This window comes from Stegastes partitus, unplaced genomic scaffold (assembly GCF_000690725.1).
Source record: "Stegastes partitus isolate 25-593 unplaced genomic scaffold, Stegastes_partitus-1.0.2 Scaffold490, whole genome shotgun sequence".
In the NCBI taxonomy this organism is placed as follows: domain Eukaryota; kingdom Metazoa; phylum Chordata; class Actinopteri; family Pomacentridae; genus Stegastes; species Stegastes partitus.
The window spans coordinates 133,114-152,006 of NW_007578221.1; the positions used below are offsets into that span (position 1 = coordinate 133,114).

General features: G+C 43.7%; 1 protein-coding gene across 3 annotated transcripts in view; it reads right to left on the reverse strand.

Annotated features, from left to right (window-relative positions):
- ehbp1 (EH domain binding protein 1) overlaps positions 1 to 18,893 on the reverse strand; it is a 182,243-nt gene that overhangs the window by 108,327 nt on the left and 55,023 nt on the right. For 2 of the 3 annotated variants that reach the window (XM_008287212.1, XM_008287209.1), the window contains exons 8-11: positions 17,997 to 18,116; positions 16,119 to 16,256; positions 14,585 to 14,849; positions 11,327 to 11,573 (exon numbers count right to left, since the gene is read on the reverse strand). In XM_008287212.1, coding sequence (XP_008285434.1) covers positions 11,327 to 11,573; positions 14,585 to 14,849; positions 16,119 to 16,256; positions 17,997 to 18,116 — 770 coding nt within the window. The remainder of the gene's footprint in view (positions 1 to 11,326; positions 11,574 to 14,584; positions 14,850 to 16,118; positions 16,257 to 17,996; positions 18,117 to 18,893) is intronic. The other variant, XM_008287210.1, reaches the window with a different exon arrangement.

Genomic DNA, 18,893 nt, shown 5'->3' on the forward strand with positions numbered 1-18,893 from the left:
TCAGCTACAAAACATCTAAACCTGCTTCCACCTCAGCCTCTCTCCCTCATTTAGCTTCTGATGTTTCACCCCCTGAATTCCAAAACCAGCAAGTTTGACAGTCAAGTTAATTTAGAGGAGGAGGAGGAGGAGGAGGAGGAGGAAGAGGAGGAGAAGAAGAATTACAGTAATAATCGATGGAACAATCATCTTATTTCCAACTTTCTGACAGTTCTTAAACTACTCATGTGTGTCTTTCAGTCTCTTCTTTAACCAAATCTCAGTTTAAAATCGTGATATTTCGTCAAACTTACTTTATTCTACACGTCTCATCTCAAAATAAACAGCTGCCATCAGATACTGTTAATATAAATAAAAATCTGCACTTCTCAGCACACCTGTGACCCCATGAGTGGCTCAGCTGTGACCATCAGTCATATGACAAAAACTCAGGGATTTATAAAATTAAACTGTAAAATATCTACAGTATGTCGAGGCTATCGGTGATGGTAACACCTGTTTTTTCCCAAAAAATTTTTGAATAAATATGAGCAGAAATTCAACTTGTTCCTGTTTTTGTTAATGATTTATGGGATTATAACTGAGTCATGAGTTCTCGTGTTGTTTCCACAGAGCCACAGGACTTCATGTTTCAGTGACAAATGAGTCCACAGTCAGTGAAAATGTGAAAGGAGCAAAAACGAGCCAGAAAAGACTGAAGGTTAATATGTTAAAATGTTAACATGGGACACATCGGATGAACCAATCCTGCAGCCACCAGCTGTAAATGAGCTCAGAAGTTGGAATAAATTAGTCCTTTAGTGGACATTTCTGTTTTTGTTAATTAAGGAAAAAAACAGGTGCTGAAGCCATATTATTACACGTTATTTAGACATATTGAGACAGTAGCTCCACAGCGGCTAACCATCACGTGTAGCTAAAACAACAAGCCATTTCTGAGTGTGCAAACTATTTCCTCGTACGTCCTCAACTCCTCTCCTTAGTTCCTCCCTCCAGAGCTGCGAGAGGAGGAGGAGGCGAAGAACAAGGAGTCGAGACAACGCTTGTTGAACAAAATGAGACACCGCCGCCTCGGAGCTGTTGTTTCAGAGCAGCATCAATTAAACATGACGCGCTGCATAATCAATCTGTTGTTTTGTTAGAGCCTGCTGCTGGTTCATAATCTGTACCACATGAACAGAACAGTCTGCATCACAACTTACAGTCTGTGTGACTTATAACTGAATACACAATGTGCTGTAAGTGACGGGAATACACACACACACAAAAAAGAGTACTATACAAGTTTTACACGTCACAGGTGCAGGAAGACTTGTTCAGAGCATCCTCACTCACAGCTCTCACACACCTCCTCCACATGCATTTCTGGTTTTTCATCTCCAATAATCAGAGGCCTCCTGATCGACCATCTCTGAAACTTTTTTATTATGAACTTGGAATTCCTAAAATGGTATCTGTGAAATTCTAGATTGATATATCAAGTACTTTTAGAGATTTTAGTTTGTTTTTTTTTATATATAACTGCAGTCGACCCACTTTCAACAGGTGTTTCTTGCACATCAAAATTTAAGGCTGTTCAAAGAACAACATCTCAGGAACTATTAAAGACAAAAGCTGTTATTTCTCATCATGTCACTGATTCAGAATCTGCGATGTTGAACACGCAGATCAAATTTGTCTCTGATTATGGGTGAGTGAGAAAAACAAGCAAGCAAACACTGAAGCCGTCATTAAAAGTCCCACCTTTGAGCTCATATTAACAAAAAACTAATAATTAGAAAGTCAACTGGTGGTATCTTCTGATCCACGTGTAGCTTCATGTCACAATGATACAAAACAAAACATATATGAGACGTTTTAATGAAGTACCTGATCACAAAAAAGGTGTTTCCATCGAGCTTTCACAACACAGAAACAAAAATAGTGCTAGAAAGGCAACCCAAAGTAGATCCAAGAGTTTCAAAATGGAAAAAGGAGAACAATACTTTTATCTTTAATACTTCCTGAGCTTCAAATTTCATTTTTCTAATTTCCTAGAACGTCTTTAATATCAACAATTTTAACTTTAATATTCAACTATTTTCCCTGAGGTACCCTACCAAAGGGATCAATAAAGCTCTATCTAATATATCGAGCTAAAATTTGACAAATATCTTAATAAATATCCACATTTTATGCTATAGAAATCTCAGGCACCACAAACTGTTCTAAACATTTTAGCTGGAATGACCCTTCTAGGAACCGAGAGACGCTTTAAGATGGCGCGCTCAGATTGATTTCCGGATCACAACGAGAAAACCGAGGCTCAAAACGCAGAAAACTCTCCGTTCTGATTACGACCAAAACAGGACAACACGACCGAGCCTCCTCCTGCGAGGAAGCCGAGCCACGACGGCGCTCACTGATCTCTGAGTTAAGCACTGAAAACTCCACTTAGTATTTCCTATAGCACATAAAAGCACACACCTGCATACCATAACAGCGCAGGAGAGGGGGGGGAGCTGAAGGGCTTTATAAAGAGGCAATTAAAGCCTTATCACTTCTGCACTCGCTCTCCTCCCTCACACACAGCACGGCGGCGCACATGTGTGTGTGTGTGTGTGTGTGTGTGTGTGCACGTACGCCCACACAATTTGAAAGACAAATCACTGACTAATTCATAAGATACCTCCAAGGTCTTTTTTTTCTCTTTTTTTTTTTCTTTTAAATTATGGAGAACGGTTGGTTTAATTCAATTAAAATGTAGCAAGGGCCACTTAAAGATGACAGGAAGAGGGTTTGGTACGACTGAGCGAGTGCGGTTGTTAGAACGTGCGGGGGGTCTCAGGGCCTCTGGAGGTCCAAGGAGTTTTCAAGTGCACGGACCTCTATCTCGTCGCCCGGAGCCCCCTTAAACCTCACCCCAAAAACCCTGGATCCTTCTGGGTTTAAGCCCACACACACCTGGAGGACCGGGGCAGATTAAGACCAGATTAAGATAAAGTTACCCCTTCTTCGGCCGCTATGTCATTCAAACCGCTGGCCTCCGTGGCCGCTGCATAGAAGGACACACAAGACAAAAAAAAAAAAAAAAAGGTTTGGTTCATTCACACACACACACACACACAGGCATGCACACACAAAGGACTTTCTGGTCATCCTCATAAGCCCTATTAGTCTGCTATAGAGCCTCTCATAGCAGACATCAATCATGGAGGGATTAGTCAATTCCCTCTCTAAATGAGTGGCGAGGGAAACTTCCCTTCAACTCCAAAGCAGGTCTCTTTCTTTCAGAGATTACACAGCGATTTGTTTTCATTTTGTTCCATCTTCATCGTTTTCTGTTTGACTTGCTTTTCATTTCTCTCTCGCTTGCTCTGCGTCTCCCTCGTTCTCTCCTGCTTGCAGCTTGTGAGGTAATCCTTGGCAGATAAAACTAAGGAGGACTTACCAAAGGCAGATTACAAGCGGCGCTTTGCGGAAGGCCCTTTTACACCAGTCGGCGCGGGTATTGAGGAGAGTGAGCTCTTCGCAGTGCTTAACTTGTGAACTCGACATGCACCCAACAGAGGAAGAGGTGGAAAAATGATAGCCGCATTACAGTAACTGGATCAAAATATATCCCTCACAACACACACACAAGACGGCACATTAGCACACGCAACACACACATGCTTCTCCTTTCACGGCAGCAGTGGAGGAAATTGAAAACGGAACAGTGGCTGAAGACATTTTGATATTAGATTTTATATGAAATGATTAAACATATCAGCCCTGTGAGACTTTGTGCATCAGGTCCTGTCTTCTCGGGACGGGCCGATTACCTGCCTGGCTGATTATTGTGGCCGATGTTTGGCTTTTTTGTTGGCCGGTTACTGACAGATTAAATGCGCCGCTATAGCTCACCTGGTTGAGCTGGCGTCCCATGTACAGGGGCTACAGTCCCCGATGGGGTGGTCATGGGTTCGAGTCCTGCTCGTGGCCCTTTGCTACAGGTCCTTCCCCCATTCTTCTCTTGTCGCTCTCTCTCTGTCCTATCTAATAAAGCCAGAAGGCCAAAAAAATAGCCCCAAAAATCTGTCTGTCGTCACTGTGTGGTCTCAGAAATGTCTCTCAAGCAGCAAAAAACTGAACAAGAAACACAAGCCGTCGCCACAAACCTGGAAATTAGCTTCTCTCACAGGGGCTAAGGCTACGCTAACGGCTAGCAGCTAGCGGCTAACTTAGCAGGCAGCTACAGATCAACCTGAAACAGAGTCTGGAAAACAAGAATTAATAATGCTTTAAGATCTGGACCTTAGTGGGTGATAACAGAAGAACAGCAGGAGACAAGCTGATCAAGAGGAGAGCGTCCTGTTTCTATTTTACATCTTCAGCTACAGTCACCCTTATTAATGAAGAAGAATAGTTATGAATGACAGGTTCTCTGCTATCACATGCTGTTAAAACATTATATCGGTTCCAGGTATCAGCCTTAAAAAACAACCATCAGTCGATCCCTCCTTCCTTCTTCTCTGGATCTCATAGTCGGTTGATCCAAAGGTTCAGTGATCATTTGTCAAAGTCCAAATGCCAAACCTGGAACTCGCTGCTTTAACTTCTGACAGAGGACTCAAACAGCTGAAGTGGCTCACGTCTTTCACCTTCCTCCCAGCCTGATGACAGCGATGCCCTGCAGCCCCAAACAACAGGAAGCCCAATGATTGGACCCGAGCTGCATGAGAGAAGAAGAAACTGGGTCTCCTCTCTCCCACAAGATCCAATGACAGACCACTCAGAGACCTCCAAATGAGAGTTGGGGAGGGGTCCACACTGGGAGAAGGCAGACATTGAGAGGTAATGATTTAGCCTTACTCCTCTCAAGGATTATTCTCCTAATATTACACAGCTTATGGAAAGGCCAGCGTGGCCAAGGGGAGTCGCTGAGGCTTCAATGCTTTGGTCTCAAAAAAAAAACAAAAAACGGACCGCGATGCCCATTTCCCCGCCGACGCCGATGCCAAGTTCTGAAATTTAAGAGACACAACACTCCTGTGATCCTTCGCTTTAACCCGACAATATAGAGTTGCTATACAAACCGCCGGATGTCTGGAAAAATGCTATATTTCATGCAGAACTTTAAGCAATCTTTCCTCCACTAAACTGTGAAGAGAAGTCATCCAGTAAATATAGTCACTTGATTTTCATATATGACTCTCTACTGCTAAGAAATTCACACTCACACAGCTGCATGTAATGTGGACGGTCATTATGAGACAGTAAAGTCCACATGCGTAAGACCTTCTTCACAACAGGGCTCGTAAATATCAAGAACTTCTCTAATTTTTAAGTAAGCAACTGAAACAACAAGCGTCGATGTGAATTAAAAATTCTAACACGGCGCCCGTACAGTTACAACTACATATAAATATACACATGAAGCCGTTTTAGAAACACCAGGCCGGCACGTCTTACTTTCTCTACGTCCTGCGTCTGAGACTCTTTGTGTGAGGGAATGTCAAACTTATCAGAGGAGATGAAATAGCTTCGTACCGGATGTAGCGATAAGAAGACGGGAGACCTTGGAGCGGGCAGAGATCACAAGACAAGAGATGACTGTCCTTGTCTCTTGGGCTCCCCTCTGTCCTCCGAAAACATCCCTCAGTCGTCACGGTAACCTCAGAAACACTTCACAGCGCCGACGCGGTCCTCTCCTGCCGCGAACCTCGGTGAAAGCTAATTAAGAAATATCGCAGCCTTCTGCGAACTCAATTAAATAATGTTAATTTATTCTAATTTCAATTTGGAGGTAGTCTGAACTGAAGGAGGGGCGGCGAAGACAAAGTCTGGGAGAGGAAGGAGAGCTCTGGCCTCTGCCTCCCCCCCGGCACAGCAGCTCTCACAACCTGCAAAACTCTATTTAATTTGAACCCTTTGATTAACATTAATCACAGAAGCCCTTCAACTGAAGGGGAGAAAGAAAACATACCTCTGGTGTTGGTTCTCTTTAACCAGCTCTGCACCGAGTGAGCGTTTGCACGTGTGTCAAACATAAAACTAGATTATTGGGACACCATGTAAGACTAATTCTTTCTACCTTTTGATTAGAGGTGAGATTAACAGAAACACAAACTCATGAGAAAGGAAACTAAAATGTGTCATAAAATTCTGCAAATGATGCTTTTTTATTTTGTTGTAAGCTTTAGTTTATCATGACGTTCTAGCATACGTTGGATTGTCAAACCCAGGGAAAGCGCCAACAACTTAAAAGTCGAAAACGCCGCAAAGTTTCAAAGATTCTTGGAGTAAATATTAAGATGATATAGAACTTTCTGCTCCAACTTTTTCCCCAAAGACGTATGCCAGCTCCCAACTTTTCTTTATATGAAAATAAGGCAAATAATTCATGAAGCGGAAACTTGATGAAAATCCAAAGATCAGCGCATCTAAGTGTAGAGCGGTCTGACTGAGGAACAGAGATGGAGATGAAACAAAAGGAGGAGCAGGGGATCACTGAATTACCGGGAGGGGAAGAAATCAGCCCCAGGGAGAAGAGATGGACTGAATCAGACCAGACAGAGCTCGCAGCCCGCCCAACAGGAACTCCCTGTGTTCATTTAAATTAATCCCACAGACGTTTTCATCCCTCCAGCTCCTTCACAGACGCTAAACTCGACGCATCCGAGGATCTATATCTCCCAGACGGGACAATGTACAGACACGCTGGCATGAGAGACTCAAGGAGCACTTTCACCAACTCGGAGACAAATCTCAGATATTAACAAGAAATATTCAGAAGCGGCTTAATATTCAAAGATCAGGGTGACACTCGTGAATGCTTAACAGTGAGAATAGTTAGAGAAGCGCGCTGGAGTCAAAGCAAAGGCATGAATTACCAGCCGGAGCAAGTCCTGTTATTTACTTTGGTCAGGCTGACTGGTCAGCTGAAAGAGACGAAAGCAGGAAGGCAACGACCTCAAAGTGTTCATTAAAGCCCGGCGCTGCTGCATCAAACATCTTATTCATGAAGCTGCTGCAGTGTTGCATGGTACGGCGATACTAGAAAGGAGTACCTGGCTGCTAAAAACAATACCTTCCTCCATTCTATTACTCTCTGTAATTAAAGAGAGGCCGTATTTTGTAGGGCAGTGTGTGTTCAGGGCTCCACTTTTCACAGGGACAACTACTTTTTTCTTCCCTTATAAAACATCCTGCAGCTTCGTGGTGACAAACTTTAAGGGTGACAAAAACAAGAGGCTGCACAAACAAGTGCTCCTGCAGAAAGTCCCAAACGAACCACAAAGGAGATGCAAAAAGCAAAATATGGCATGATATCGCTTACAATGGACAGTCAGCTTAAGATTATAAGAGATGTTTTACGTCCAGCTTCACTAAGAAGTCAAACAACAGATCAGCTAATGTGATAGATAGCAGACTTACATCATGTCCACGCTCTCAAATAAGCCAAATGATTGTGGCAGACATCTCTATCTCACTGGAAACGTTAACTCGTGCTACTGCAAACTGTTAAAAATTATGTGTTCACAAGTTTGTAGACCAACACCACCAGCTGTAAAGATCAACTGAATCCCTGCATAAAGAGTGAAAGTGCTGCTGCATTTAAATCTGCAAGGATTAAAGCTTTTCTAAGCAGCAGTGTGACATGTTGAGTCTGAGAGACGTGAATGTGTTCTGGTTGGATATTTAAGTATATGAAAACACTATGGTGCAGTAATTCACTCTTGCTGTTTCTCAGGTCTTGGTACTATTCCATCACGTTTCCTGATGCTCTAGATGCTCGATGTCGTGTCGTTTCAGTATTTTATCTACATATTTAGGGAGGTATGATATCAAAGTCATCATTCTGGCATCATAACAACACCAAGGTATTGTATCATTCCCTCTTTGGTACCTGCTGGATTTTTCATGGACCTGCAGTCCTTTAGGTATCATGAGCAGTAACACAAAGGCTGTTGGAGCCTCTTTCTGGTTGTATATTTACATCTCCATCCACTGACCCTGCATACTAAATTTGCTAATACTGGTCTCACAGGTCCTCCCGTGTTGCCATAAACTGCTGGTGCTGAACGTGCGCTCCGCTGGCAACAATCCAGGGCGTCGAGCTTTCGGTGGGGCTTAATGTAAATCCAATCTATACGTGTAATACCTGTGCATGGAGTAAGTGGGCGCGCGCCATATGTCCTGTAGATGTCCTGATTCTCCACAGGCTGGCATTGAAGTGGCTGGTTTTAAAGCAATGACAAGGAGGATCAAACTGCAGCTAAGACAAAGTTTAATGCTCGGTCTGCTCGAGAGAATTCACGCCTGAAAGAGACGAGAGTTCAGCAAGGCCAAAACACGGCACTGTTCTGTTAAGTTTAGAATAAATTCAGATTTTGGTGCCAGACTTCCTGATTCTTTCACAAATTCTTCCCAAACTTGTTGGTTCGTAATTCTTTGCAACCCGAGATCACAGAAGTATCACTTGAGGCTCACTCTCTAGTGCAACAACAACAACAACAACAACAACAACAGTGATCGAGCAATAAAAATACTGTGTCCTATTGCTGTACTTGTGTTACTGTTGCTACGAATAAATGTGAAAATGTAAATGGGCTACAAGACATGCTAATCTCTTTCGGTTAGCAAAGGCAAGATTTCATTTTTTAAAAAAGCTCATATGAGACATTTCAAAGCCTTGGAGGCAGGTTGTAAATGTATAACTGAATATGGTGGCTTTCAATATATCAATTTCTATTCACTTTCTGAGATTAAACCCAGTCGTGTGTGTGTTTATCTTAGCCCTACACACCTACATGAAGAGCTGCTAAAATAAAATAGAAATGCAGAATACACACCTTGAACCACCTCATATGGGGGAGATAGAGGTTAGCCGTGTTTGGAGGGAAGGTTATAACAGCCCCGGTACATATTCACCGAACTGAGCCTTGGGCACACTAGAAACTATAAGAACAGATACGTGCACGCCGGCCGGCCGGCTCGAGCACACATTTACACTCCGTGCACGTTCCCAGTGTGATGATGTGTTGGTTTCGTCTTGGCCTCTCATAGTGGGAATGTCTCCTCTTAATCCTCTCTGACTTCATACATTCAAAGGTCATCTCACAGCCCATGTGTAGGCTGCGGCGTGTGTCATGGCGCTTCGGTGTGAATAAGAAAGAGAAACCTATTCACACTCGCTGTATATGTCAACAAACCCTGTAGGCCTATCCTTGTTTACTGTGAACATCCTATCGCTCCCTCTACAATTCCCTGGCCATCTTCCTCCTCTTCCCCCCGCTACTCTGCTGTCCTCTACCCTTCACTATCTTCCACATATTCTCCTTCGACCGACGCACCCCCCTCCACTCTTTCCTCCCCCTCTTTCACTCCAATCCTCACTCACAATTCATTTTCTGAATCCCTCCCTCCCTCCACCCCGAGCTCCAGAGGCAGGGGCATCTCTTGGCGAAGTGTGGCCCACCACAGGCCACTGGCTCTGGGTAATTAAAGTGGTTTAGGCCCCCTCACCCACGGTCACAGGCAACTGCAGCTGGGTGATAAAGGCACTGTGCCATAATTACATGGACGGCCAGCATCACCGCCCAGCTACACTAAAACAGTCAGCTAGCCAGCTGCACAGGGAGGAGGGACCGCTGTGTGTGTCTGTGCGTGTATAAGTAACTGTACTGTGTTTGCATGTGCTGTGTGTGTGTAGGTGTGTGTGTGTGTGTGTGTACAGGGGGTCAACACCCCCTTGTGATCGCTCTGCTGTAGTTAAGCCCCCTGTGTTTAAGCCCCACACAGGCTCATTGAGCCCCTACACACACCCACCCACCTACCCACCAACCAACACACACACACACACACACACAATTTTAACCCCACACCCCCACAGCCAATCATTCCCCACCAGTGGTCTGACTCCTGCCGTGAGTGTGTGTGACCATCAGCCATTTAATTAGACCCAGCCATGATTTACCTAATTTAAATAAATAAATAAACATATGAAAACACCCCAATAAACAAATACCTATATTCAAATGAGGAGCCGGGGAGTTTCGTGAGCATAAAGAATGGGGCAGGAGATGAGACTGTGCAGGCGGAAAAAAAGCTAATGTAAGGACCACTGGACGTGGACACACCGCTGCAAACACACACACACAAACAAACACACACACACACACACACACACACACAAACACACACACACACTGCTTCAAGTCACTCACTTATAATAACAAATGCTGCGAGGGACGAGCCAGAATGAAGAACAGTGAGCAGCCTGGAGGATGGATCTGTGGAATTCTGTTGGAGATGTACCACTGACATACCAGAAACTAAACTCTGGTCAGCTGACAAACTTTCTTTAGGAGTTAATGAAATCAAACTGAAAAGCATAAATCCTTTACAGTGTGTTTACATTGCTGTAAATTTAATTAAACACAGAGTTTAAATGACACTGTAAATTTTGGAGGGAGATGTCTGGAATAATGTTAAGAAGTAATTTAACCACATGGGTCCTTTATTTACTGACTTGGGACAGAACCTGAAGAAGTAGAAGAAGTAGTAGAAAAAGAAGAAGTAGAGAAACAAAGAAGAAGAAGAAATAATAGTAGTAGTAGTAGAAGAAGCAGTAGTAGAGGAAGAAAAAGTAGTAGTAAAAGAAGAAGAAAAAGAAAAAAGAAGCAGACGTAGTAGTACTATTAGAAGTATTGGTAGAAGAAGAAGTAGTAGAGAAAGAAGTAGTAGTAACAGTAGCAGTAGTAGTAGAAGAAGAAAAGAAGAACATGTAGAAGAACAAGTAGTACAAAAACAAGATGAAGCAGACAAAGAGTTGAAAATTAGCTTAATGCTACACACTCTATATGCAATACATCAGATGTTTTCTATGTAAAAATGCACGGTCCCTGTTCAAAGAGCAAGTAGGAAAAGAAGATCAAGAAGAAGAAGACAGGATTAAGGGTCTCGCTCAGGGGTCCAACAGTGACTGATTGGTAGTGTTTGGGTCCAACCTTCTGATGAGTGACCCAGAATCTCCATCACCAAACCACAACTATAGCGATGAGGGAAGATAATGTGAAGGTGGAAACTAGCATCAGATGCTTGCTCATTTACTTGTGTGTTTTTTTTCTGGTATAACTTCTTTTAAGGCAACCTTTTCCTTGTGTCTTACTTGGAGGTTGTTTTCAACACCAGCTGGATCAGTTGTCTCTAACTTCTCAACCCAACATGCTTTAAACACCAGCTACACAGCACAGACTTCCACACTGTGTAGTATTTAGGTATTTACCACATGAGTTGTTTGTTGTCACAGATATCTGTGTCCCTGTTTTAGGTGTATTAGATTGAAGTGAAGCCTGCTCACCTTGGGGGAAGAGGAGGCCAGCTCTCTCCCCATCACCACTGCCACTGGGCTGGGCCCGACGGGCTGGGCTCTCTCCCTGTCTGGACCGGGGCTGGGTTTGTGGGGTGGTGGACTGGGGCCGAGGCCGGGGCTGCTGCTCGGAGGCGGGGGGGCCCTCCTCTTCTGGCCGCTGCCTGCATCCAGAGAGGAGCCACCAGCAGGTGACCGAGCAGGACTGGATGACCTTGGCTCGTAGAAGGGATTGGATCTGAAAATGAGGGAAAGGGAGAGATGATTAGAGAGAGCGGACAAGACCAACGCCTTTTCTTTTAAAATAATATTATGTGCACAGACAGAAGTGTGAGATTATTAACATCTGTATGACCTTCCTGCTCAAACTAAGACCAGCAGTGATTGTCAACAAAACACTGAAACAATAACTGTGGATTTCTACTATTTTAACCGCCTGGTACATTTCAAGGTTGGATTAAATAACTCTGTGTGATGCAGTGCAACAGCAGCACAAACTGCATCCTCTAAACTGCCCATAAAGGGGAAACATAACCTCCATAAAGCCCTTTCAGACGAGCACTCCTTACTGTTAATCTGACGGCAACTGAAGGTGTCGACCTCGTGTCTGAATGAGAATCCTGCTCACACATCTGGACAGTTTGGTCAGACCCAGTAACAGCTATACTAACAGCAGCGCCACTGCATGAACGGACAAGCGATGTACTTCCAGGTGTGTGAACCAACTTGAGAGCGTTTTTTTCTACATTTCAGCCACAATATTGGTCCACAGAGAGCAAAAGTCAGCTTGCATGTCAAATCACACAGTATCGTTCTCATTCACTTTGCTCGACAGTTCACATTTATCACAAACTGAAACGTCCGTAACAATAAAACTTCACTTTAATGAGTCTGCAGCAGGTGAGACGAATGAGACTAATAAAGGTAACCTGGGTTTGACAAAATATAAACAGGAGGTGAAGTTTAGTTTGTTGCTTCCAGCTGTTTAGGACTATTTCCTCTGTTAAAGACTTGCAGCATCAGACATCATATGAGTTGTTTGCACTTCCTAATCGTTATAAATGATCCGTTAACAGCTACAAAAAAAACTGAACATCATCATTAAAGTAGGAGATCTTGCATTGCAGAAGACTGCTTTGGTTTTAGGTAAGTTTACCAAAGAAGGAAAAAAATGGCTGCAAATAAAACAAAACCAAACATTGTAGATAAATATCTGTGAGTCAAACAGTAAAATGCCAAGAGTCAGTTATTTTATTAGTTGTCAATTATTTAGCTACTTACCAACTATTCTGATAATCCTTCAAGGAAAGAAGTCAAAACTCTCTGATTCAAGCCTGTTAAATCAGAATATTTTGTGTTTTCTTTACCCCTCTGGGACACTCAACAGAATATTTTTTTGTTGTGGACAAAATAAGACATTTGAGGACATCATCTGGTCATTTTACGACATTTTGTGGACACACAACTAATGGATTAATCAATAAAATAATAATTAGTTGCAGCCCTTGCAAAGAATTATCAACATTTTCAGGTCTCCAGCTACACAATAATTAACCTAACACGAGGAAACAGAGGTTTGCTGCAACACAATGCGCCGCACACACAGAAGTGGTAAGCTAATAGAAGATGCAGGTGCACCGAGGTCAGCGCTGAGCGACCTCATATCCTCGCTGCTCGACGTGGACTAATGACAGACGGGCAGGAGCTCCGAGACGAACGCATGCACGGAAACACACACACACACACACACACCGCAGTGTTATCAATATGCAGGCATGCTTGTGGCACTGAAAGCAGGGCCATGGCCTTAAGACATTCACTCAACATGCTACAAGCAATTCTAAACAAACAAGAGGACTGGAAGGAGGCGGTGGGGGCCAGAAAGACAAAAACCGACTGACTAGGTATCCGCCTGAAAGAGAAGGTTAGAGCTGCTCGGTGTCCATCTAACCGCAGAGCGATGGAGGGGGGCTGCAAGCGAAGGGGAAGTGAAGAAAAGAAAAGCAGGCAGGCCTATAGAGGAGCTCTAACAGACCAGCACTGGCTAAAAGACATGTGAAAGGGCTCCAGTCAAAACACTGCGCTGCCCTCTTGAACTTTCTATTCTGCAGGGAGCTGCTCCTGATGTAAGAGACAGAGGAAAAGAAACACCAGTCAATAACCTGTCTCTCTTTAGACGGCTGAGAGGGCTAAAACATACGGCTATCTGTGTGACGGCTTCACTCAGCAGCCCAAACCACGGCGGTTTACGATTCAGGCACGGCCACTATTCAGGAGAGGTCACACAGTGTCGGTGAGAGGATCCCCACGGTATGAAGTACGGCTACAAAAAAGTGAATATTATGAGCTTTAGCAAGGTAGGATGTCTTGCATGAGCACCGTAGCGGAGTTTTTTGGGTTGTAGACTGACTGTTTATAACAAACAAGCAGACAAGAATCACTGCAGGTCCCTAATTGGTGAAATATCTGCACACTTATTATCGTTAAAACTTGCTAAGAAGTCGTCTCTTTGCATGTTTTTTTAAATTATAAACTTCAACCTTTCCTTGTTTATTAATAGTTTTGTTAAAGTTGATCCAAAACAAAGAAAAATCCCCAACATTAAAAGCTGTTTTCCAGATAGGACATGCAGTAAGTCATCTACTAATGTAGCATTCAATTACTGACAATGTTCTTGTTTTTTCAGGTCACTGAACTAAAGTAGCATCACTGAAGGGAAATAAACGTGGAGGAGGAAGGAAGTGAGGATGAAAGAGGAGCGAGAGGAAATAAAAATAAACCGGGAGGAAGTTAAGGAGGAACGGCAAAGAGGGAAAGTATGGGGGCAACAAGTTGACGGGAGGGAAGGAGGGAGGCAAAGAATGAAGGAGCAGAGAGACAAGGTTAAAGAATGCAGCGAAACAACAGAGCCCTTGTTCCCGTTGAAAGAGCTGCCTCGTCACTTCGCCCTGTTCGGGGGGTGGTGGGGGCGGAGGGTGCCGTGGCTACAAGTGCCCCTCTATAAGGAGGGGTCTTACAGGACTTGGCCTGCCGACAGCCACCGGACTAGGCAGTCTGGAGACTCACACAGTGCTTCTAGTACAGGCTGCTTCTGGGAAGGGAAACCCATGTTGCAAGCGTTACACCAAACGGAAAGTGAAACTAATTAAAATTAACGCACAAGGTGCACACGCTTTCTTTAACAGCAACATTCTGGACTCATAATTTCACATTTCTGCGTCATCAAACACAAACACGACTGAGTCTTACTCGTCGAGCTCCTCCTCCTCGTTGTGAGCGGTGTCGGCGTACAGGTACTTGCTCATGTCAACAGGCCGCACTCCTTTCCTCTGCCGGGGCTTCGGAGGTTCTGGGTCCGGCTGCGAGTCCATGTCCTGCTCGGGCTCATCGAAGGGGTTCCCCGGAGGCGTGTGTGTCCCCGGCTCGTCCGGCTCGTCGAACGGATTCGAGGCATCGTGGTCGTAGTAGGGATCCTCGTCGACCCGCTGCCGTAGGACCGGCTGGGCAGGAGGTTCTGTTAGACGGAGAACAGAGACACCTGAGGCATGTGGAACACAGGATGAACTGAACCAGACCAGAGCTTGAGTAGTTTGGTATCTCACTACATTAGAAAGCTAAACAACAACCCAAACAAATGGGCCTGTAGCTCTGGGCTTAGCTAAGTCCTCATATTGTACGGACTGTCTGGTTGTTTTCATTTTTCAGATTTCAACATCCTTATCCTTACATGCAATCGGATCCATTTGTGTCAATCAGACAGAATTAAGAAAATATGTCGCTCCATCGTCTCAGATTTTGTTATTTCAGACACCAACACTAAGTTCTATACAATATTTTGGCTGAATTTTGAGGACGTCGCAGATTTTCAGACCTGAAAAATTCCTGTTTTACTTGAGAAGCTATTTGAAAGGTTCAATATCTGCAGAAATATACCTTCTACAAACATGACATTTAGGGGCAACACGGGCAAAACTGTTTCCAGCAGATCAGAACGATCGACTGGCGCCTGCAGGGACTCATTTTTAAATTGTTGGTCCTTAAAAATGGAAGAAAATGTAAAATCTTCAGATGAGGGTGCTACTAGAGCCACAGAGGGTTCTTCTAAGTGTTTATATATATGGATGTGTCCATATTTCTAATTAAAAATAGTCTTTGGGGAACGTTCCACCAACATTTCAGGCCTCTCAGTAGAACTAGATGTGTGGAAAGCACTGAAGACCATCCAGTATTTTGATATTTTGACAATATGTTCATTCATGGGAGCACAAAAACTGTCAGTTGATATACTTTCCTTATATGTGCAATGGTACAAAATGCTTCTATGGTGTCTTCATTTTAAAATTCAACAACATATGAGGCTAATAATGTGAATATCTAAAAGCCACGTCCTCCAGAAAGTAAACTCAAAAGTAAGATCAGATCAAAGAGAACTTAAATAAGCAAACAAGCAGCAGAGTGGGAGCTCCATGTGTCTGGGAGTCACTCAGAAACAAATGAAACACGCCACCACACCTGCCTGTTCAGGTGGTCAGACAAAAATATTGGTTTAGCCGTCTGCCTGAGAGCGTTGAAGTCTGCTACAGTTACACATGATCAGACGCACGTTCACGCTATGTGAGCGTCCAAAACTTCAACGTGTACGGCCTGTTGTCCCGCTGACATTCCCCCAAAACCTACACCTATATTGTGGCAACAATGCAAGTAAGATGAAGGCCTAAAGCTGGTGGCAATAGCCAACCAGACTGAGCAGGTTTTCATCAGGTGTTGACGGAGCTGCACGTACCGTCCTCATCTGGATCACCGAATGGATTGAGGTGGTTTGAATGAAGGTCTTCGTCAGGGTCGTCGAAGGGGTTGTTGCTCATGGCGGGAGCCGTGTCCGGGTCCTCGTCCTCCAGGAAGTTCAGCTTGTTTATCAGCTCTGTTGCCACACAGTTCAACAAAAAGTCATTTAAACGAGCATCTAATCGGTCAGAGAGTTCCACAACAACACAACTCCTGAAATGCAATGAACGAAACTCACAAACCCAAAAAGACCAAAATCTGCACTTTGGAGTGAACCATGAGTCGACAGACCATTCGGTCTCGCTGCCTAAACTTGTCTGTGTTCCTTCTTCAGTGCATGGACAGCAGTGGCATTCTGGGAAAATTTATATAGTATGGAGGGTAGCTGTGGGAGACCGTGAAGACAGCGTGGAGTTGCTATGGAGATCCTGGCTGGAGAGGCTAAGACCACTTTATCTTCATCATACTCGCTGTAGCTCGGTCGCACGCTGCCAGAGTGTGGGTCAGTTTGAAAAGAGCGTAAATGAGCCAAGAAACGCTGCTGAGAGCCGAGTAGAGTCTGAACAAGGAAGAAATGTGTGTCCCTCGGCCTGCGTACAGTGTGGCTATGTGAAGTGGTGGCGGCGGCTGATAAGGGGTGGGACACTTTGGAGTTTTTTTTGCCTCTTAGCAACGACATTCACGGCCCAGTTAAGACCACGACAAGAGCACATGTGGGTCTGTGTTTACGTCTGTGTGTGTGGTGACTGTTCACCATCTAAACAGAAAAACTTTATGTAGAAAACGAGAGGTTGGAAATTAGGTTTTGGCTTTGTCACGAATTACAGAGAGCCAAACGGATAAAATGTTAGTAAACTAGTTGTTTCACAGAACAACGCAGACCGAACTACAGAGCAACTAACCAATGAAATGATCTAGCTAGTCTTTGGAAGCAATGAAAACATGCACTCTTGGCTCTTCAGCGCACAGCGAACCTGATACCTCGCTGAGCTTTATTAGAAGATCTTAATCTATCCCAACCTAACTGGATCTAACATAAAACTGTTATGAAATTTGAAAGCTAAACTCTTAAGAGGTTGCAAAACAATTTAAAAATGAAAACAAGTTGTTTGCCAACCACTAAAAAAACATGAAGAGGAAGATGAAACCAACAAATCTGACCTCAGTCTATGAGAGAGAGAGAGAAAAAACAAAACAGCTTCAGGAATTGTCTTCAATCAGGAAAGTTGTAGTTATTCTTTCACGTCAGCTGGAAGAAATCGCTGATCAGTGATGTGAATTAAATGTTTGCTCTGTGTTTCCATTATAAGCTCTTTTTTGAAAAAGTCACAAAACCATCTTGAGCGAGTGCAACTGTGTTCCACCAGCTACTAACCCAAATAAGAATACAGCAGATTCAAAACTTACTGTTTAATTTGGAAAAACTTAATTTCACTTTAAAAACCAAGCAGCACATCTGTGGTATGCCTGAATAAGTGTATTTGGATATCATTTATCTAGTTTGGTTCACTACCAATTGCAGTAAAACAATGGGGAAGATCACAGTGTCCAAAAAAAAAAAAAACACAACACGAACAACAGGAACCAAAAGTATGAACACCAACTGATATGTCCACAACACCATGAACAACACATCACCACCGGGATAAACCGTAAAACCACACGACCACAACACGATCACAATGTCGGGGAGGATCCGGGAATGTGGGGGTGGAGGGGTCGGGTGGGTGAGCCGAGGAGAGAGAAACAAAAAGGAAAAGGAGGAATTATCAACAAAAAAAATAGAAATATATGGATAGAAACTTTGGTACGAAGACAATGAAGGAGGAGTGGAGGAACACAGGATGAGGGAGGTGAAAGTAAGGTGAAAAAAGACCTTGGGAGGAAGCAGCAGGCTTAGCTGTTGCTTTGCGTGCTCGCTTGGCAACGCCACCATCATCATCATCATCATCATCCCCATGTAAGCAGCTGAGGGCATTCAACTGGTTTACTATCTCTGTAAACGACAGGTCCATACAGGAAGGGAGGGAGGGAGGAAGAATAGCAGTGAACAAGGCAAAATAACACACCACATCCAGAGCATCCACTCACAGCAACAACACTCTGTTCATCTGTACACACTTAGAGGTGAAGAGATAAGTCAGTGTGTGAACTGTACGTCTGCAGTGGTGAAGTTAAACTAAGCAGTAGGGCTGCACAGTATGTCAGGTCACCATTAAGACACATAGTCAGTGTTTTTATACCAGAAATATTCCCACACTTCTCATTTTCCTTGAATAACCTAAAGAGAAGTTTGTCTGATAGAATAGTTCACTCTGATTTAAGGGTTATTACGATGAGATTTTAAAATACTGTATTTGGTGGCAGCGCGCATAGACGCAGCGCCCCCCTCAGGAGACAGCGAGAGTGAACGTTTAGTGTCTTGCCTATTCCAGACGTGCATGCCGCAAAACGTACTAATTAAATGATCCTGAAGAAGCGCTCTCATCTTGCCTGTACTACTGTGTATGTACAGCAACATGACAATAAAGTTGATTTGATTAAAATACACCAAGTTGGCGGCATGCAGGCTCCACGAACAAATAGAAAAAGACAAACTCATACGGTTCTCATTTTTCATCACTGATCCACATCTGAAGTCCATCATATGTAAGATAACTCACTCGGGTTTAACTTTCTTTTTAAACTTCACATACAAGGCAGAGAGTTTATTGACATGCAGGTCCCACATGTGCAAATTTGCTTTCAGAAATAAACACAACATCAGCTGTGT